General features: G+C 44.7%; 1 protein-coding gene and 1 non-coding gene across 4 annotated transcripts in view; both read right to left on the minus strand.

Moving 5' to 3' along the window:
* The window catches only part of Fgf1 (fibroblast growth factor 1), a 95,851-nt gene that overhangs the window by 13,797 nt on the left and 60,399 nt on the right, over positions 1-21,655 (minus strand). For all 3 annotated transcript variants that reach the window (XM_026384415.2, XM_026384414.2, XM_026384416.2), the window contains one exon: positions 6,396-6,598. In XM_026384415.2, the coding sequence (XP_026240200.1) occupies positions 6,396-6,564 (169 nt within the window). In that variant the 5' untranslated portion in view covers positions 6,565-6,598. The remainder of the gene's footprint in view (positions 1-6,395; positions 6,599-21,655) is intronic.
* On the minus strand, positions 17,268-17,398 carry LOC113179789 (small nucleolar RNA SNORA36 family). The gene has a single exon (XR_003300382.2). It is a non-coding gene; the product is annotated as a small nucleolar RNA SNORA36 family (small nucleolar RNA).

The raw sequence follows: 21,655 nt of genomic DNA on the forward strand, positions 1-21,655 counted from the left end.
ACCAAAGAGCTACCATCTCCCACAATTCTTTTTTGTTTTTTGGACCAGGAATTGAACCTAGGGGTGCTTTACCACTGAGCCATATCCCTAGTCCTTTTTTAAATTTTATTTTGAGATAAGTTCTCACTAAATTGCTTAGGTCCTCACTAAGGTTCTGAGGCTAGCTGGGAATTCGTGATCCTCCTGACTCAGTCTCCTTATCCTAATTCTTCTTCTCTCTTTCTTTTCTTTTTTCTTTCTTTCTTTCTTTCTTTCTTTCTTTCTTTCTTTCTTTCTTTCTTTCTTTCTTTCTTTCTTTCTTTTCTTTCTTTCTTTTTTTTGGTGCATAACCCAGGGTTTTGCTCATGCTAAGCATGTGTTCTACAGTTGAATTACACCCCCAGCCCATCTTATTCTTTTTTGGGGGAATACAGTAGTTGGTTTGGGGATGTTGTAGTCATCAAAAATAAATGTCAAATAATCTGAAATGTTCAAAATCACCTTTGTGGACCATGCTCATATCTTGTCCTGTGCTCATCGTGTAAACCGCATCACAGGTCTCTGAATACTAAAGGCATCTGCCTGAAAGTGAGCCCGGGGCTTTTGAGTGGATACCAGCCCTGCAGGACACTTGCCTTCTGTTTGAGAAACGGCGAGCATGTCGCCCTGGTTTGTCCTCTTCTCCCCCAGAGCCTTCCATCACGTCTTAGTGGTAGCTTGTTGGCAGTTAGGTGCTGATCTCTAACTCTCCAAGGATAGAAAGAAGGAGAAGGAGCCAGGAGCCTGCCATGTGAGGGGAGCCTGGTCACTGCTCCCCATCTCTGAGCCCAGCCTCTCCCTACCCTGCCTTAGGAAGTTTTAAAGATAAGGTTACAACGGGTGCTGGAAAGCATGGAGAGGAGGCCCGGCTTGTGCAGCCCGCCTGCCCTTTAAACCAAGGAGAGGCCTCAGAGAGGCTTATTCTGGGCTGGAGACTTCCCGTCCTTTGCTGTGTTTACCCAAAGTGAAGTCAGCCTCATTCAGAACTCAGGGAGGTTGTTTTATGTCAGTGGCATTTATAATTAAAACGTAGCCACAAGTCGGGCTCCGCAGAACATTAAAGAAAGACAGAGAAGGGGAAGAAAGTGGATTTGAGGGGGAAAAAATTCCGATTCCAGTGGTTTGGAATACACATGTGCACTCAGGCACGGACTATAGGAGAAAGACATTTTTCTAAATTTATGTAAGTGTGTGCTCTTTTAATAACTGAAGATGATGGTTGGAAATTTTTATTTAGTCTAGAGGTTGATATCATATATATATGATAGCATATTTATATTTCAAAGTTTATCTGGAAAAATCCCTGCTGATAATCAGATAAGGACTATGCAGGTAGGGAGAAGGGGTAGGGAAGCCCTGATTTCCCTATGACCAAGCTTGGGGCACCCTGTTGGGGGTGGTGCACTGGAGATCGGCTCTTCTCTTTGACCTCTGGCAATGGGGCCAGCTCTGCCCACCGTGGCCACCTGGGAAGACATCTTGACTCAGGGCTCAAGTTAGTGGGGAACAAAGTGCCTTTGAGTCACATCAAACCAGGTGACCGAAGTCTGGATTCCCCCAAACAATAGTCAGGGAGGGATTTCACTGAGGAGCCGTCTGCCTGGATTAAGGGCTACGAAGTAGAATTCTTCTGACCAGCAAACCCCCCTGGGGCCTCTAGGATGTGGCTGGATTTATAAATATTTGATTGGAATCCACTTCGCTCCAAGAACATTTCCATTTGTGTGGTGAGTGGTGCCGGTAATCCCTCTTCCCATGCAGCCTCTTACGTGTTTGGGGAGGCCAGGGGCTATGGGCTCCCGAGGCTGCAGACTGGGGATGCTCAGGAGAATATCATTATTCTGCAGTTATTATTCCTATTGAGGAGGAAGTCACAACCCTCCACCCCTGTTGGCCAAGTGGCTAGTTGGACCAGAGAAGTTCAACAGGGCAGAGCTTACAGGGACAGGGCCCTGGGCATGTTCAGCCTCTGTGCCAGGCCTCCAGAGCTCCCACCTAGGTAGTCCCAGAAAAGCTGGCATGAAAAGTCACCTTCGGTTTTGTGAGCAAGCATGGAATTCACTTAATGTGGCAGACCCGAAAGATGGAATGTTGAGATGGGGGTGGCCCAGATAGCCCAGGAGTGATGAGGAAGAGACCTGTCAGTCTCAGCACTGGTCGCCTGGCACTGTACAAACATGGTCACATTTCAAATCCCCTTTTGCCTATGCGTTAGATAGTATTGCCCTTTTTTGGTGGGTGGGGAAGTACTAGGGATTGAACTCAGTCAGGGGCACTCAACCACTGAGCCACATCCCCAGCCCTATTTTATATTTTATTTAGAGACAGGGTCTCACTGAGTTGCTCAGCATCTCACTTTTGCTGAGGCTGGCTTTGAACTGGAGATCCTCCCGCCTAGCCTCCTGAGCCGGTGGGATTACAGGCATGTGCCACCAGGCCTGGCTGCCTTTCTTATTTTTAAAATGAGGAAACTGAGGCACATAGAAGAGAAATAACTGCCCCAAAGTGACATAGAACTAGTAAATGGCAGTTTGGGGGCCTGTACTCCACCCACCTGATCCACATGACTCTGTGTGCTTATTTAGTAGTGAAACCACTGTGATGGGGTTGGTGTGCAGGGAATGGTGGAATGTGGAAAGAACCTTAGTACTGGAAGCAAAGTACTGGTTAGCCAAGCTGCCCCTGTTGGAAGCTGGTCACCCCCTGTCAGCTTCAGTGTTTTCAGAGTGACTATTATTAGGAAACTCATGGGGTTACAGTTAGGTAGAAATGAGTCTAGCACAATGCCTGGTGGAAATCAGTATTTGAGAGTAATTATTGGATCTATTGTTGAGCTCAAATTTATCTGCCACCAATACAATTCAGTTACTCATCAAATTGATGCATACCAAGGGACAGGCTATGGGCCAGACAAAAATTGCAAGGTTGAGCATTAAGAGACAAAGTCCTTGCTCTCAGGGAGTCCAGTGGGAAAGAAAACTGTCAAATGATCACACAAATGAGTGGAGAGGTATAGGTGCAAGGAGGGAACACCCCGGGACATACCCCTCAAATGTGCTATATCCAAAACTGAACTGACCATCTTACCCTGCCCCTTCACCTCTTTCTGGATCCTCCTCCTCATGGTGACACATCTACCCTCCTCTCAGAGTTAAAACTCTGGCTCCAACGGGAATCTTCTCACAAACTGCTCTCCATGGGCCCCAGAAGCTGCAGCTCTCCCCGCCTGGTTGTACCTGGCATGGATGGTGTGGCAGGGTAACTAGTGTCCACAGCATAGATTGCCCACCACCTACAGAGGTGATCTTCTCCACGTGCAGAAATTCCTACCAGTGGACACATTCTACTCAATTCTCTGTTAGGATGGGAGGGATGGGGACCCAAGTACCACAATAAGGTACTTGGGAATTTACTCCCCGCTATGGGTAGTAGGAAGACAAATTTTGACAACTACCTTTGCCCAAGGCAGATCAACTAGTTGAGAACAAGGATAAGATGTGAAAGAAATTATTTATGTAGATTTATTTAAATATCTGACTGTCTGTTAGGAATGCTCTTTCTGAAGGAAGGCTTGGAGTGTGACTGCCTACCCGTCACAACAGTCTATTCACACTCAGACTAATGGTCAAGGAATAGGAATCAATCCCCAGTCTATGCAGATCTCAGTTATCCAGGGATATCCACACCATGCCTGTCTAAGGCTGATCCTGTTTCGGAATAACCCTTGAGATGCAGAAGGACCATGGCAGTACCACCACTGGGCAGAAGAGGGCGACAGATCCACACTCGGAGTCCATTGGTGCCCAGGAGGACTCCTCTCAGTTCTAGGATCTTATTAATTTTCAGCCTTGTGAAAGACACAGAGCAATGCTACCATTTTCCATTCCACCAGTAAGAAACTGAGTCTCTGACAGTAAAATATTTTCCTCAAAATTAGAGAGCTGAGGACTCTAGAGTTTGGAAGAGGCATACAGCTAAGGTGACTTTAAGTTTATTTTGCAGAACACTTCATGCAAAACGGAGAGAATGTTTCTTGTCTAGTTTGGAAGTGGTAGAGCAGGAATACGGGTATTCCAACCCTAAATCTGGGCCCCTGACTCTACAGAGAGTATGTGGATTTTCCAGTTCTGTACTGATAGATCAGGGATGGATTTCTGCCCATACACCCTACTCACTCTGATTTTTGTCCCCTTGTTCTTAGTTCCAGAGAAAGAAAATAATAGGTCAACATAACTACTCTGAACATTGGCAGAGAGGCGCTGAATCAAAGCTTGAAACTAGACCCTTGCCCTTCCTGGTCAGTGGCATTATAGAAAAGAGGGCACTAGGAAAGTTCCTTAATATTGTGCTGGATTTCCATATGCTGCATTGAATATGTAGGAATTTTGATGATGATAACAGCAGTATTAATCAATATTTGCTGCACTTTTACTCTGGGTGGGACATTATGCAAGAGCTTTCAATATATCATCTCATTTAACTTCCCCCAAGAAACCTGTTAGGCAGGTAACATTAGTATTCTTATTTTATAGTTGGGAAATATAAGACCAGAAAGATTAAGTGACTTGCCCAAGTTCACCTGGCCAATAATGCAGCATCACTTGGATGCAGACACCTGACACACTCCTGTGCCTGCTGTGCTGAGTCCCAAGGGTCCTGATGTCTTCAGTCAGGCAGCCAAATCCACAGCAGACCTCAGAAGCTGTCCTGATGTTATGTACCCAGAGTGCAGTCTATAATGTCAATGACAGAATGACAATAACGAAGACATATGATGTTTTTACAGCTTCTCATGACCCTGCAATTCAAGGTTTCCCAGAAGAGCTGGCTTTACCCCAAGGAGCATGTCACCAAGGCTGCCCTTCCTCTCCCATTCTGGATATCAGAGCCTCCCCCATTGATTCAGAAAACTGATAAGACTTACTAGAGACATTTAAAGCCAGGGTCAATTAAAGCTTGTTTTCCTCTTGTGTGGGCTGATCACATGAATAAATTGTATATCATGCCCAACACAATGGACTACAATCTTAGTCCATTTACTTGCAGGAAATGCTGCTTGTATTTAATGTACTATATATTTTTTTTTCCTTGTGAATTACTCTGGTACTTATTCTCCACTGAGAATAAAGCATGCAGGAAGTCCATTTGAAAAAATAAAAGTCACCAGAACAAAGCCCTGACCTTAGCCTTCCTGCTTCTCTTCTGCAGGTCTGGGTGGAGGGTGGGAAGGAAGGGACAATTCCAGCTGGTCCATAAATGCTGGCATCCATGCCAGTTACCTGTGCACCCAGGGGTAGACAGCGGGTAGCACTTAAGTGGTCCTTGCACGCCAGGCTGCAACCTTTGGAGCATGGCCTGCTTACTACCCGATATGTAAACCAGCACCTCCAAGGCAGCATTTTGCATTCCATTTTAAAGCCAGTCTCATGGAACCCGACTTCCTGCCTGTGCTCTGACATCTCTTTAATTCACCCACACTTCCCTTCTCTGGGTTTGCAGCGTGTTTGACTCTTGAGATTGCAGATCCCAAAGCAGGATCCAGATCTGACTTTTAGCTTCTCTATGACATCTAATGCTTCAGTGGTCCTCAGGGAATCTCCAGATACCACTGTAGGACCCAGAACCCTGAAGTCACACCTACACTCCAGCACCAGAAGTACGGAGGCAGAAGGAAGAGCTCTATGCTTAGTCAAGAAGATTCTTTTCCCTGAAGTGATACCTCCATCTATCAACATCCTCGGAGAGTCGGGCTGCCGGGAAACCTGAAAGAGGCAGTCAGCCTTTGGCTGGACGGCGCTCCCTCTCCGGCTTCTATAGAATCTGGAGAATGACTTTACCCCTCCTGATTACCACAGCCACATCTGCATGATGTGCAGAGCGAGAGCTGCATAATTTATGATGTGTAAGGCTACAGTTATACACTAGGATTTCACAAATCAAGCCCAGCGGAAGCATAACCTGCAGAGTCCATTCACTTGAAACCGAGCCCAGGTCTTTGTGCAGGATTTACCGTCCCTGCCCATCTGGCTCTTCCCATCCTGGAGCAAGCCAGCCCCGGGCCAGCCTCAGGGGCCAGATCTTTCACTAGTTACAGAAACTCAGGAAACATCCAGCAATTGAACATTGGCAGCCAGTTGTGTTAGGTCAGCAGAGAATCCCTTTAAAAACTTGCAATAGTTCACCTTTAGATATGCAGTAGCCCCCAACTCCCCTTTTTCCAAACCCGGGCTCTTTGCACAGGTATGGTACCCCCACCTCTGAATGTGTCCTGCCAGTAGAGCCTTGGAGAAGAGGGTACCAGTGCTCAGTTCCCCCCTTTCCCATCCTTGACAGCAGAAGACCAGAAGCAAGAGGGTACAATATGGATGGCTACTTACTGTGTTGGTCACTCCTGTCTCTTGTCCCATCCACTGTGCCATCAGGAAGGATCCTCAAGAAGTGGCCTCCGTTGCTACAGTAGAGCAGTTTGGGCTTCTTGTAGTTCCCTGGAGGCAGATTGAACTTCTCGGTCAGGGCTGTGAAGGTTGTGATTTCCCCTTCAGCCATGGCTCAGTGGCAGCTGCTGGTGACACCTTCAGGACTGTAAGAAATTAAACAAATCTGTAGAATATTCTTCCAGTAAAGGCACGGCAGACACTCAAGAAGAGAAGGACTGCTTCAGAGTTCAGGGCGCCTGGTGAGCTAGTGACCACAGACTGGCCAGGTGATGGCCACAGAAGACGGGCCTGTGAGGTGGCCGCTGGCTAAGGCAGGGTGGTCCCTGGCCTGGGAGGGTGTTTCACAGCCCTTCTGTCTTTGCAACTGGACGTAGGTTGGGACCAAGCTGTGCATTTTTTAGAACTTGAAATTTAATCATTTAGCCAAGGGGAAAAAATCATGTTTTGGTCCCTCCTTCTGGTCCACACACATCCTCAAATTAAACACTGAAGTTGCACTAAAATAACACCTGGGTCTGGCCGAAACCCACAAGAGCCGAGAGGCCAGGCCTGAGGTTCTGCCCTCCACCCTCACACTGTTTAGACTAGGTGCCTCCTGGCTTATGGCAGCAGAGAGCACAGACGGCAGGGACATTCGGGGCCTGTGAGCGAAAGACAGCAGAGACAGCAAAGCGTTAAAATGGGAAGGAATCATTCTGGGCTGGTGAGGAGGACAGAACCAGGACCAGGGAAGGAGGCAGGGAGGGGGTCAAGTGTGGTTTTTAAAGGGAAAGCCTTGTACCAAAGAAAATTTTATGAGCTAGATCACTACAAAGGCTGTGCCTGGTTACTGCTTGTTCCATAGTTTTCATATATTCTCACAGCACACAGAGAAGTCGGGTCTGTCCCTGTCCCAGGCCATCTTCATCCTGATTATTTTGTAATATGAGACATAATACAAAAACTAATGGGCTGGAGATATAGTTCAGTTGGTAGAGTGCCTGCCTCAAATGCCCAAGGCCCTGGGTTCAATCCCCAGCAACACACACACACACACACACACACACACACACAAAACTTCCATATTGCACATTAAAATCTCCTAATGTTGTACATACCACTGCATACAAATTTACTTATTATTATAAATATGCATGGATTATTACCCCCACAGTATTAAAAAAAAAACAAAGCCAATTAATGTTATATTTAAAACATGAATTTCCCCCATGGAAGGGCTAGTGACTACACAGGCTGGAAAAGAAACAGGTCAAAGACATCAGGAGCTGCTGTAGGGGGTTTGCTTCTAAGTGGAGAAGGGCCAGCTATAAGGGTGAAGTGGTCTTATAATCATAGCAACCATCACCACCGACAACATATTCTGAGCCACAGGTTAACGCCTGTTAACATCACCATGATCCTCTGACATGGATGCTAATATCCTATCTTTTATAAAATGAAATCAAAGCTTAGAGAAGTTACCTGGCTTTCCCAAGGTCAACAGCTAGAAGAGATAGAGCTAAGACCCAAAATGAGTCTGAACACACAACCCTGATGTGTCCTTAATCACCGAGAACAGGTTAAATGTCTTCGCGGAGGCTGCAGTATTGGCAGAAGCAGGGTTTACCCATGCCTGCCAGGTACATTCGCCTCCTTAAATTTGTCATTAGGTTCTTTTCATTTTTGACCCAAAGGTTGTCTCTCTCCACCAACAGCCTCTGCTTTTGCCCCCTGATGACCTTGAATCAGGACTCAGGCAGTTCCTCATTCCCAGGAGGAGGCCAGATCACTGAGCACTGTAAGCCCAGGGAAGACCTGCTGGCCTCCCTCCATCCCAGCCTCCCAGAACCTTCAGCGGCTCCTGCAGCAGCCTCCTGGAGTTGCTCTTACAGAAAGCAATTCCATCATAGATCAAGGCACCACTCTGAATAATTTGTCCTTGTGACATTTAAATTGGGACTGATGTTGGAAACCTTCATTTGTTTTCTCTGCTAGTTTGGGTATATTTCTCCTAATGTGCAGCCACCATGGGTCATTCATTGAACCCTGTTTCAACTGCTATTTGAGGTCTCTCCAAAGACCCCCAAAGCAAATTTTGCACATACCATAAGAACTATATTTAAAGTCAGACCATCCCAAATGGCCCCTCACATATGGTGAAACTCTGTCCAATCCTCTTCACACAACATGGTGACAGGGAGAAAATTAATTCTATTTGTGTCTGTTTCACAGGGCAGCAGCAGAGTTGACCTTGCATAGCACATTCTAATCTTCTCCTAAATTTCCACTCTCCCTTCCAAATCCCTCCCTGTCATCTGAAGCCTCTTAGTCTCTCCGTGCCCATCTCAGGCTCCCTTACTATCTCTCTACCCAGTCTTTCAGTTTCAGTCTCTCTCTGCTCAATTTTAGAACCCCTTCTCTTCCCTCTCCCCCACCCCAAGGATGGAATCCAGGGCCTCACATATACTAAGCATGCTCTGCCACTGAGCCATGCCCCAGCCCTGGGGATCCCCTTCTGTCCCCTTCACCTATCACATTTCCATTACACAATGCCACCCCTTGTTAAAATACAACTTAGATAGATAGATTGATAGATAGATATTTTTTTTCATTTTTTGCCCCAAGCATTTCCTAAGTCATTTACTTAATTTGGTATACAGGAGATAACAATCATATTCTAGTGGTTGCCATTTAACTGTGAAAATAGTCAGGAGGGTAGTTTTTGTTTCTTGTAGTCTCTGGGTCTCCTCCAGTGGGGATTTCTGTCTGCTTTTTTCCCTGATGGTGGGACAACGGCATGTTAAGGATCCAGCCCCAGTGAACAGTCTCCATGAAGTAGTTTTCTAAGTGTTGTGCACGGATTTGACTCCATTTGCCTTCTTGCCTCCACTCCATGGGGCGGGGGGAAGAGGATGCAGCAGCAGGCTGGCTGGTGTTAGAGGACCGGCTCTAGCCAAAGATGACACTAAGGCTCACATTCACCTGTGTGGATAGGCCAGGCTTATCAGTGCAGAGATCTCACCAGCTAAACGACTTTGGCCAAAGCCCAGCAGGTCCTCAGGGTTCCCTTCCTCCTGACCATCGTGTAACATGCAGTTAAACAAGGCCACCCTCTGCTTTCTGCCTGTTCCCCACTATAAGATACAGAGCCATGGGGTGACTGTATTTTTCAGATGGCTCCTATAATCCTGGAAAACAGAACATAGTCCTGGAGCCTACACGGAACTGATAGGCCAGGGCAAGAGGATTTAGCCATCAGCCAAAAACCCCAGGGGGCATGAAAAGCTCTTATTTTTAACTTTATTTACAATTCACCTATCCTTTGAGCTGCGGTTGGTCTGAAGTTCTCTGCCAATCCACTATTTGTTTAGGATAGGAATAAAGGAAGTATATGACATGATAAAACCAGAAGGCAGCAACCTTAGCAGGCCCTTGGGGATTTACACAAATTGCTCTAATAAATGAATCCATTAACTAAGTGAAATCAGGCATTAAGCATAATGGGAATTTATGAGCTCTGCTTCTCATTACTATTTTCTTTTTATTGGCTGTCAGGGGAGGGGATTATCTGTGTTTGTGCTGGAAGATAGAGAAGATCAAGCCCAATGAACTCTATGTCATCATTATGCACTAAGTCCAGCCCTTGGAGATTTGGGACAGTGGTGAGATTTTAGGAAAGCCAGGTGATTTTTCTTGATTTATCAGTGATACCAAAGTGAGAGGAGCATGGAGTCTACTAGAACATCTGTGTGAGGCTGACACACTTGGTCAGCTGTGGCCTCTGGAAGAGACCCTGAACTTGGACACTCAAACAGGACACGAGGTGGACACTCCTACCCAGGAATACAGCAGTCACATAACAGTGTGGGATGGTAAGCAACCATTGCACCACCCTACCCGCACCCAAAGTGGCTGGGAAGAGGAGTGGCTCCCTCCTTCTAAGGTGTTTCCTCTAATAACCCTCACTTCCCTAATGCACGGAGGGGTCAGGTTAAATAGGAACAATATTCACAAAAGCCCTTTGGGAAAGTTTAAAATTGTAATCTGACCTATAGGAGACAACAGTAACTGGTTATATTGAACTAGTTGAAGCCTGGTGTGGTCTAGGTCATTTGTGATCAAATGCTTCATTTAAGATAATTTTTCAATGGGCTTGAAAATAGAGGATTTTTCTGTTTTTCTTTTTGCAGTGCTAGACACCTGCCGTCCCACTGAGCTACATCCCCCATCCTGAAAGTTATTTTTCATTCCCTCCCCAATTTAAGCTAAGTCCCTCTTCCCATTATTTAGGCCACAAACTGCAGAGAGGAGCAGGAGACAAAGGTAAACTATGATTGTATAAGAGGGGATTCAGTTCCTCTTTCAGACTGGTTCTCAGCTTATCAGCAGCTATTGCAATGACATTTATTAAACTTGATATTTCTAGGAGACAAATTTGTACTCAGCTTGGCTCTGGTGACAAAACTAGAAGGAAAGTCTTATGGTTCTAGAAATCAAGGAAAGGCAAACATTGACATTTATTTATTTATCCCCTTTACTACCTATGCAATACAGAATACCCTTAAAGCAGGGCATTTTGAAAAATATATAAAGCCTCCAAAAGTAGATGTGTGTGTGACAATTAAGATGATCATGTCCTTAAACCCAGCATATAAAAAAACAGGATTAGCTTTGGTTCCAAATTGATCCTAAGTTCTTATTTCTTCCTTTTCTCTGTGGATAGCATCACCCAAAGCCTTAACTATTCCTTAGAGATACTAATTAACTTCAGATTTTGTTAAGTCAAATATGCATATTAAATGTTAAGGGCAAAAGAAGCCAGGCATGGTGGCACACACTTATAATCCCAGTGGTTTGGGAGGCTGAAGCAGGAGGATTGTGAGTTCAAAGCCAGCCTCAGCAACTTAGCGAAGCCCTGTGCAACTCAGTGAGACCATGTCTCTAAATAAAATACAAAAAAGGGCTGGTGAAGTGGCTCAGTGGTTAAGTGCCCCTGAGTTCAATCCCCAGTATCAATAAAACAAAAACAAAATGTTAAGGGTAAAAAGAAAACAAATGGAATGCGTTAATTCCAACCAGTACTTGTAGGAAATAAATAAAACTTCATGGAAGTGTCAAGAAAAAAGAGAAAGAGAAGATAAAATTTTTAAAATGCTCAAAATTAGGTGGAAGAATTAACCCAAATAGATTTGTAATAACAATAAATGTAAATGGACTAAATTATCTAGTTATTGGATTTAAAAAATAATCCATACACATTTTGATTACAAGAGATACATTTAAAAGATAAGAATGTAGAAAGTAAAATGATAAAAAACTAAGCTGGGCATGATAGTTTACACTTGTACTCCCAGTTACTCAGGAGGCTGAGGCAAGAGGATCACTTGAGCCCAGGAGTCTGGGATCAACCTGGGCAACATAGCAAAGCCTTGTTTTAAAATAAATAAATGAATGACTAAATAAATAAATAAGATGACCTTCAAAGGTTAGCAAAAAAAATTAAAATTGGCTCTACTAATATCAGATAAAAATAATTCTAAGGCAAAAAGAATGATTAAGGGTAAAAGGAATTACTCCATAATGATAAGTGGAAACATTAAACAGAAAGATAAAAAAAAATCCCAAGTTTGTGTATACCTAATGACACAGTCTCAAAATATATAAGGCAAAAAGTTGACAAGTATATAAAGAGAAATTAGCAAATCCACAATGGTGATGGAAGATTTTAATGTATTTCTGTCATAAATGGTAGAGCAGACAGACATAGAATATCAACGAGAACGTAGAAGACATCCTGAAATACACAACTAGGATGTTTAGTTGAAAAATATCTAAGGGAATCTGTACCCAACAGTGAATTGGACAGAGTTCTTCTCAAGGACATGTGGAACATTTACCAAAATTGCCTAAGGCAGGATGCAACCCAAATAGAAGAGTGAGTTTCGTTCTAACAATTCTCTGAATAGAAAACACTTCCAACCATCCATTTGGTGACAAGGTCCTTTCACTTTTATGTTAAAAAACATATTTATTTATTTATTTTAATTAGGTACATAGGACAGCAGAATGCATTTTGATTCTTTGAACACAATTGCAGCCCAACTTTTCATTCCTCTGGTTGTTATGATGTAGTGTCACACCATATATGCAGTTATACATGCACCTAGGGTCATGATGTCCATCTCATTCCACCATCTTTCCTGCCCCCATGTCCCCTCCCACCCTCACTTTTACCTTTTTAATGTCGCCTAAAAACACTCTCTCTTCTCCCTCCTCACTGGGCTGCCTTAGAACAGAGCCACACCTCCTGTCTCTGGGCTGCTGCGGCAAGCTATAGTGGTCCCTCTTCTCCAGCACTGCTCCTTCCTGCTGCTGGTGACCCTCCTAACTAGGGATCTGGTCATCGCTCCCCAGTTGAAGATCTTTGACTGGATCAGTGGATCTCTACTGCCTTCAGAATAAAGCCCAGACTACTACCTAGGAGGCTTTCTCTTCTGCTCTCTGCCTACCCTGGTGACCTATCCTCTTACTGGCCTCTTCTCACAGTCCCCCCACACCCTCCCACTTGCCCAGGCCTTGACCCACACGTCCTCCTGCTGCCAGCAGTAATCTCTCTCCTTACCCCCACCCTTCCAGGCGAAGTCATCCTCGCCCTCCAAAACTTCAGCTAGATAGTTCCTCCTCCAGAGGCCCTCTTTGGACACATCCCCCAACCTGACCTCTGCCCATTCCCTCCACACCACACACACACACACACACACACACACACACACACAGAGTTCAGATGAGCTGATTGATTCTCTTGGGCTCCCAGCACTTCTTTTGCTTCCTGGCAGCACTGGGTGTGATTGCCATCAGTATTTCCCACCTCAGCCCCTCTCCATGGCTTCCTGCTGCTCTGTAGTAAAGACCAGAGCCTTGAGCTGGCCTGTGGGCCTCCAGGAGGACCAGCCCAGGCTTCTTCCCCTTACATTACACTCCTTCTCCAAACTGCCTTCTGTTTCCTGGAAAGCACTGGCTCCCTCTCACCCTAGGACACTTGCCCCCACTCTGCCCTCTGTCCGGAGCGCTCTGCTCTCCTCCTCTCTGCTCCACCCACCGGGTTTACTGCTCATTTTTCTTCAGATCTTAGTTCACTTGCCAATTCCCCAAGAAAGCCTTTCCTGGCTTCCCTTAACTGGGTCAGGTTCCTCCAGTTCTCGCAGGACCATTTAATATTTCTTCGGAGGGTTTACATCAGTTTTTAAATATGGACTCATTCCTGTGATTAATTAATGTCTCCTTCATGACAGGACTGTCGGTTCCATAATAGTAGAAACCACTCTGCGTGGCTCACCATGGTTCCCAGTGCCTGGAAGAATGCCTGGCATCTGATGGTCACTAGACAAATATTTTTTGAGTGAGTGGATGAACGTAATTTAACTCTGCTTCTTGACTGTCTCCTTCATTAGTGTCTGAGATGCTGGGAAAGAAATTTTTCCTTTTCTTTCTGTATCCAGCTTTTGGCAAATGCCTGGATGTATTAGTATCCGGTGCAGCTTGTTGACTGAATATCAAGGCAGCCCTTTCTCAGGAGGCTCCAGCATAGTATCCTACTGACATCGACAGAGAAGCTAAACCAAGAGCCAGCATTTGATTTAATTGGGTTCAGTTTACAGTGGAGTACCCTGCCTTGGTTTCTGCCAGGCCTAAATTCTATTCCTATTTGTAACAAATATTTCCTTACTTCTTCAAAGGAAATACTAGAGAAATCAAGAATTTCACAAGTTAAAGGATCAGATCCTTTGGTCCCAAATCTGACTTGTTCAACCAAAACCAAACCAAACCAACCAAACAAACAAAAACCAAATAAACAAAAATTGTAGGGCCTGAAAAAAATATTCCAGCTTTTGTTATTTCTGCCAGGGAACATTGTCAGGCTGGCAGGGACCCTTCTCAAACCCTCTGGTGAAGGAATATTTGTTTTCTTTTTTTTTTTTTTTTTTGGTACCAGAGATTGAACTCAGGGGTGCTTAACCACTGAGCCACATCTCTAGTCTGTTTTTGTATTTTATTTAGAGAAAGAGTCTTACTGAGTTGCTTAGAGACTTGCTAAGTTGCTGAGGCTGCCTTTGAACTCTTGATCCTCCTGTCTCAGCCTACCGAGCCGCTGGGATTACAGGGTTGCACCACCACACCAGGCGGGGAATGTTTGAACTAAGAGAGACACTGTGTTCTTTGCTGTCTGTATTTGCCCTATTCTACCCTCAAGTGATATGTAAGGGGTCTGAGGCTAGGAGTGTGGCCTTGGTTGACTGGCCTGGACAGCATGCTATCCTCAAATCAATTCTGTTCCATGAACTATAATTCATTTTCCAAAATTAACTGTAAACTGTGAACTTCACTATGGAATGGACTTAACAGTGGTGTGCAGGAGATGGCTCCTACAAGTTTTTGCAAACCAATTATTACACATTCAGGAATCTTGCTGCTGGCTGTTAAACCATCAGTAGCTTCAAATCAGCTCCGATGAGAATATTTATATTACAGAAATTGGCAAGTGCTAGAAATCAGGGCCTTCCCCCCCTTTCTTTTTCTCTCCTTTGATAGCTGAATTACCAGCATAGTACTAACCTTGGATTTAAATCCTGGCGGGGAACTCATTAGTAAATGACTTATTCTTCTCAGTTTCCTCATCTGTAAAATGAAGCTTCATGGTAGTAGGTACTGCACAGAGTCCTTCTAAGTATTAAATGGTGATGTTTACAAAATGCTGAACCCAGCACTTGAAAATCTATAAGGCTCAATAGGCGTTAGCTTGACTGTCACCATTCACATATCACCTTTCATGTATCCTCTTGTTAGTTTTGATCATCAACTGTGCTATTGATTTAGAACTGAACAAACTTGATCTGTAACATTTACTAATACTTAAGTAATATTTGAAAAATGTCCTTTTTTCTAAGTGATAAGCTAGGAGTTCTATCATCACTGTGTGCAATGACGCTCTCTCCTCAGTACTCAGTATATTTTTTTACAAGTGCATGTCTTTCTGTCCAGGATGACGGAGAACCTAGGGATTTAATGGTCCTTCTCTCTGGTTCTTTAGGATCATTCCAATCCTAAAAATCTCCAAGTCACTGAGCACAAACCGTTCCCCAGTCTTCCAGAATCAAATATTCAAGAGAGATCAAGATATCATACTTTAGATATCAATAACTTCTACTCAGTGCTATCTAGGGGAGAAGGTTTCAGGTGTCATGGAAATTTAAACAAAAAAAAGAAAAAGCAAAGAAAGAAAGAGGAAAAGGTTTAAAAATCTCTCTTCCCCAGTTCTGAAGTCTCAAAGGCTCTGAACACTCGAAGTTCTTTCATAACTCAGACACAAACTGTCCTGAGACTATGTCATCTTTAGTTATCTCACTTGGTCTTAATGTTTCTATATCTGGTACAAAATTACAATTGAGTTTGATTCCAAGTTACTGTCCCAGATGCCACTGGAGTTATTTTGTAATATATGAGTAATACTAACTTCTAAAATTCTCAGAATTCTAGGTTCTGAAACACATCTAGTCCAAGGTTTTTCAGATAAGGGATTGTAGTAGAAATGGGTTTCTGTCTTTAAGAAGGACACAGTCTAGCCTATCTGACTCATCAAGCCATGCTTCAGAAGAGACAGACACAGATTTTTGGACCAAGTGTAAGTGGCAGAAAATGGGGGCTGTTAGTCTAATCTAGGTGCATCGCTGAACAGCCCACTCCCAGTGTTGGCTCCCACACTTCTTAATGAAGACTAGAGAAATGTAAGGTGTGTACCCACATGTGCACACATGCCCAAGGATTGCCTCCATCTGGAGTTTCTTCCCTGGATTCAAAATCTTTAATTCTCTGCAGTTTAGCGGATCCACCCCAAAACACATCCTTGTCAGGGAGCACCCTGCAACTGGAGGTCAGGGATTCTTTTAAGTGCTTGCAGAAAACAGCTTCCACTCTGAGAGGAAAACCAGATTGCTTCCTGGTGCAGCGGCATGCTCTGCTGGCCCCAGTTCTGTCTGAGCTTTAATGGTACACACTGGGCCAGAGCATCCCGCCGGCTCGGGGCCATCCTGAGGACCTGCACACTTCTTAAATGGAAATCCTTCCTGCAAACTGAAGCATTAAAGCCCAGGGATTTGAGCCAAAAGCAAAGTGATTCTACAGGGGTTCTTGCAGCTTCACGCCCCTCCCTTTAACCTTCTCTTATTGATGTGTCTCCAAAAACCTTTTTAATGTGTTGTATGAGTTCCAGTCTCCAGAAGCAGCCCAGCAAGGACATTCCTTCTCTAAGTCAGTCCTCTTTCTAGCTCATAGGAAGATAGTCTGTTCACTGGTTTGTTTTTTCTCCCCCTTCCCTCCTCACCTAGACAATGTAATCTCTCCAATCTCTCCAAATTCAGTGTTTTGAAGTATGTATTTGTTATCTGTTTGGAACTGCTGAAGACTTGCTCTTATCACATATTACCCAATAGCCCACTTTAGACATACACATAAATAATCAAGCACATCCACAAATAATGCAATAGCAACCACTTCTTGAACATGTACTATGTACCAGATACGGTCCTAAGCACATTATGTACTTTTTTTTTCCCCCGTACTGGGGTTTGAACTCAGGAATGATTTTCCACTGAGCCACATACCCAGATTTTCTTTATTTTGAAACAGGGTCTCATTAAGTTGTTTAGGGCCTCACTAAGCTGCATTCAACATATTAATCATTGTGGACAAGCTTGTGATCCTCCTGCCTCAGCCTCCTGAGTCATTGGGATTACAGGTGTGCACCATTCAACCTAGCAGGAAGGCTTTGCTTTTGGGCAGGGTTGGCTGGGAGGTAAATGAATAGAGTAACACTTTCTATGCAATCACTTACTCTAGCCTATTTTAATGTCTGAAAGTTAAAGTAAGAGGAAAGAGAGCTACCCTAAAAAGAACTCAAGGCATTGCGTGTGTGTGTGTGTGTGTGTGTGTGTGTTGCTAGGGATTGAACCCAGAGCCTTATGCCTGCCAGGTAAGTGCTCTGCCTCTGAGCCACATTCCCAGAGCTTTTTAAAATTTTTATTTTGAGCCCAGGCTGGCCTCCAACTTGCTATCCTCCTCAGCCTCTGAGGAGCTGGGATCATAGGGGAGCCCCACCGCGCCTGGCAAGGATTCTCCTTCTCACCTCCATTTTACAGCTGAAGAGGCTGAGGCTTAGAGAGTTGAAATCTCAGTCACTTTTCTAGGATCATACAGCTGAACAACTGTCACAGCTCAGACCTAAAGGGAGGTTTTCTGATTCCGGACTCCCTGATTTTAATCCCTGTATCATTGTGCACAAGAGAATAAATGTCATTGAGCTGAGAGATCCTTCACCCTCTCTGTTCTTTTTACCCCACCGGCATCTGTAACTCATGTAGCCTTTGAGATGTTCCGAAAGAGGTATCTGCCTTCACTGAAGTGGGGTCTTTGAAGTGCCTCCTCTGACAGACTCTCCCCTTCCGCAGTGGTACAGTGGCCACCTTGGGTGCTTTCCTGGTTGTCACTCTGGTACCTCCTGAAGGTGACCCAGCATCATGGGATACCAGCTGGGCCCTCATCAGAGCAGCCGTTTGCCATTGCTGATAAAGGATCCAGGGTGGCCTGAAAACACAGGGTAGTGGATGAAAGGTCCAATTTCAAGAGGCTCCAAGGGCTCTGAACTTGAGAAGCCTCATTAGCTGAGAGTCACAGACTTGGATTTTGGTTTTTGCTATGTCATGAACTCCTTGCATGACTGGCAAATCTTCAACCTTCAGGTTCCTCAATTGCCTTATCTGTAAAATGAAGCTGTTCGGGGTGGAGCCCCAGGCTGGGGATGTGGCTCAGTGGTAGAGTATGTGCTTAGCATGTGAGGCCCTGGGTTCCATCCCCAGCACCATCATAAAAAAGGAAGACAAGAGTACTGGAATGTCAGGGTGCCACGAGGAAAGAAGAGAACAAAGCGAAAATGCCAGGTATTATAACTGTTAATTAGAGCCTGTGTCTTATTAGGTTGACTATTTGAATTTTTAAGGCATTGGAGGTTTCACAAGCATATTAGAAGCAAAAAAGCCTCTCTGGGTGACTATTGTGTGGACAGAACATTAGGTACTTTATTCTCACTTTGTATTTGCTATTCCTCCTCCTTCGGCTACATGAACACCCCCCATCCGGGCCCCCCAGCCAAGACAACTGTGATGGAGGCAGAACAGCTTATCAAAGCAAATCTGCAGCTTAGTCAAGAACAAAACCCTCAGTCCCAAGACATCAGTTTATGATGTCACCCCTCTGTTGGTCTGCCTCATTTCCAAAGGACTCTTGCTCACTGAAAAAGTAAAAAAAAAAAAAAAAAAATTGAAAAGGACAAACTCACATTTTTGTCAGACAGATGATAGATACCCAGGCGGCTCAGGAAGAATGGTTGGCAATCCCGGCATGCAGCTTTGTGTTTAAGGTGCTTGGATACGAGGGAGGAATGTAAACCCCATAGAGCTCTTTCCCATGTCATGGTCTATTCTGGATCTCTAAAGGGGGCATGGAGGCCACAGCTGGGCCCCCAAGAGCTACATCCTGCAGAGGCATCCAGCACCATGCAGGAAGCCGGCAGCAGAGCAGGGCCCCGGATTTGCAAAGGGACTCAGTGGGTGTCACAGCCAAAGGGCAGGAAGAAAATAGTCACTGACCCCGGTGCCAGCCTTCCAGGGCTCAGCTTTTGCAGAGCCTGTTTTAGGACAGTATAAAACTTGTTCCCTTTTTGCATTCTTTCTTTTTAAGGACTTTGGCTATTTTTAGAGTTTCCTTGTTCTTGCCAACTCTCCTTGATCCCCTATGAATAATACAAAGGGGACCATTTTCCCGTATGCACTCTTTTCCCTGTTTCAGTGTCACCAAAGGCATTCAAGTTCTCTGGGCTGTGTCATTGCTTTCCACACAGGGGTCTGCACGCAGCCTAGCCATTGGCAGGAGTCAGGTGGGTTTTATGGAAAGGAGATGGAGCAAAACATCCCCACAGGGCCTGGGAAATGACTGGTGTTTGATAAGGAATGAATGCATTTGGAAGTGAGTTGAAATCTGGTGTCCAAGAAGCTGGCCCAAGAGATAAGTCTAGCCCTAGCCTCCCGTGTCTCCAGGAAGGCATGCATTATGACAGTTAAGACACCATTTCTCAAAAAAATGGCGAGGGTAGGTAGGTACCGACAACCGGCACAGCGTACTCATCGTTAGATGAGGCCTCTTAGGAGAGATTACTTCAGGTCTTGGCAGGTAGCTCAAAGCATGGTTTGCTTCCAGCCCTTCAGCTCTCCATGATCTCCCTCCTTGTTTATTTCTTTTTGGGATCTGACCTTTCAAAGCCATTTATCTCCTTCAATGTCCACTGGCCCCTATCATGTTTTAGAGATCAAAGAAGACCCACTGGGTTGGGTGGGGCGGTTTGAAAAGTGGAGAAACTTGAAGTTATGGGCCTTTGAAAACAGGTTGCAACAAGAAGCAAGGAGAGGCCTGAGAGGGGCTTCTCTTCCCTTCTCTGAGCTGTGCCATCTTTTGCACATAATTCCTCTGGTCAGCCAGAGCTCCTGCATTCCTTGGCTCCTCCTGGCTTGGTCAGGTGCAAGGGGCTCTTCTTGGTATTTGATAAATCTAAAACTTGAGATAGTCTCATGGGGTGAGGAGGACAGAAGGCAGAACATTCTCCAGTGTTTCATGATAGTGTACTCTTGAACTCTTAATGGCATAAATTTCCTATAGATCTGTTATTATAGAAAATAAACACATAGATGGGTGTTGCTTTTCAAAACTGTCCTTCATAGGCTATGTAGAAGTTTGATGGGTTTGATTTGCAAAAAAAAAAAAAAAATCTTTATGAATGCATAGCATTTACAGGCAGGGTATCTGCCTCCCTGAGTCTGTGTGGGGCCCACTCTGTCTAAGAAGCCCCCCTCACTTCCGTGTTTTCTATCCCTTCCCTAAATGTGTTTCTTTCATATCATTCATGATAATTCATAGTTATTGTTCTTTCTCAAGCTACATAACTGTATACACACAAAAATGTAATCTAAGGGCCCATATCAGGCTTGGTTTGCTCACATTGTATTGTCATCACTCAGCACTGTTACTCATCCTGTCTTTTAGAAATTGTTATTACAATTCAAATTATTATAATTATATTATTATTCTTATTTTGTTCACCATGGATATTTTTGCATTACAGTGGAATTTCGGAAAATATCACATGAAGCTATTACTCAGCGTGATGACGGAGTGAAGTTTTTGCTTGAAGCAAGTGCTTGCCTCCCATCACCCTCATCCACCCCTGTTAGCTGGTTGACTTCTCCAAGGTCTATTAATCAAGCCCTTTGACTCTAGTCAAGGCTCAGCAAATGTCCACGCTTATTACCAGCCCTCCAGTAGCCCCACTCCAGTCCACCAGCACCTCCAGCCTTACCTCTAAAAGAGCATGCTCCCCGCCACCTCTTTATGCTGTTTTTCCCTCCTGACATTTTTATACACTGAGCCTGAGAGAACTCTTTAAATCTATATCAGATTGGTCACTGCCTGGCTTGAAACCTTCCATGGCTTTCCTTTTGTGTGTGTGTGTGCTGGGGATCAAACTCAGGGCCTTGTGCATGCGAGGCAAGCACTCTACCAACTGAGCCATCTCCCCAGCCCACAGCTTTTCATTTCTATAAAGTAAAATCCAAATTCTTATCACAGTCTCCAAGACCTTCATGGCTGCCTGCTCCATGTCAGTCACCCCATTCACTCCTGGATCCTTGAGCTCACTGCAGTCTTCTCCAGCTGACTTCCTACAGTGTGTTCCCTTTCCTACAGCTTCCTTCCCAGAGGGTGGCCTCTGGCTGACACCTATCAGATGGTGGCTGACAGGCCTCCACATTGGAGGGCTTCCTGACCTCCCCCCATTCTCTTTTGGAGCCTCCTGTGTCCTTCCTTCCCAAGGCTAACCACTGTTCGTTAATTAATTGATTAATTGCATATCCACCCACATGAGTGGCTGTTTGGTCTCTTCTCCTCTAGACGGTCAGCCTCTGGAGAGCTACAAAAGACATGTTTATTCAGCTCCTTCCCAGTCTTCACACAAGGGCCAGCACAGAGGACTGAATCAAATATGTGTTAAGTGAACGAGGGAGGGAAAGAATAAGTGAATCAATGAATTTTTCAGATTGCAAATTTGTGACCTAAGGACGCTG

This window comes from Urocitellus parryii, chromosome 1 (assembly GCF_045843805.1).
Source record: "Urocitellus parryii isolate mUroPar1 chromosome 1, mUroPar1.hap1, whole genome shotgun sequence".
Classification (NCBI taxonomy): domain Eukaryota; kingdom Metazoa; phylum Chordata; class Mammalia; order Rodentia; family Sciuridae; genus Urocitellus; species Urocitellus parryii.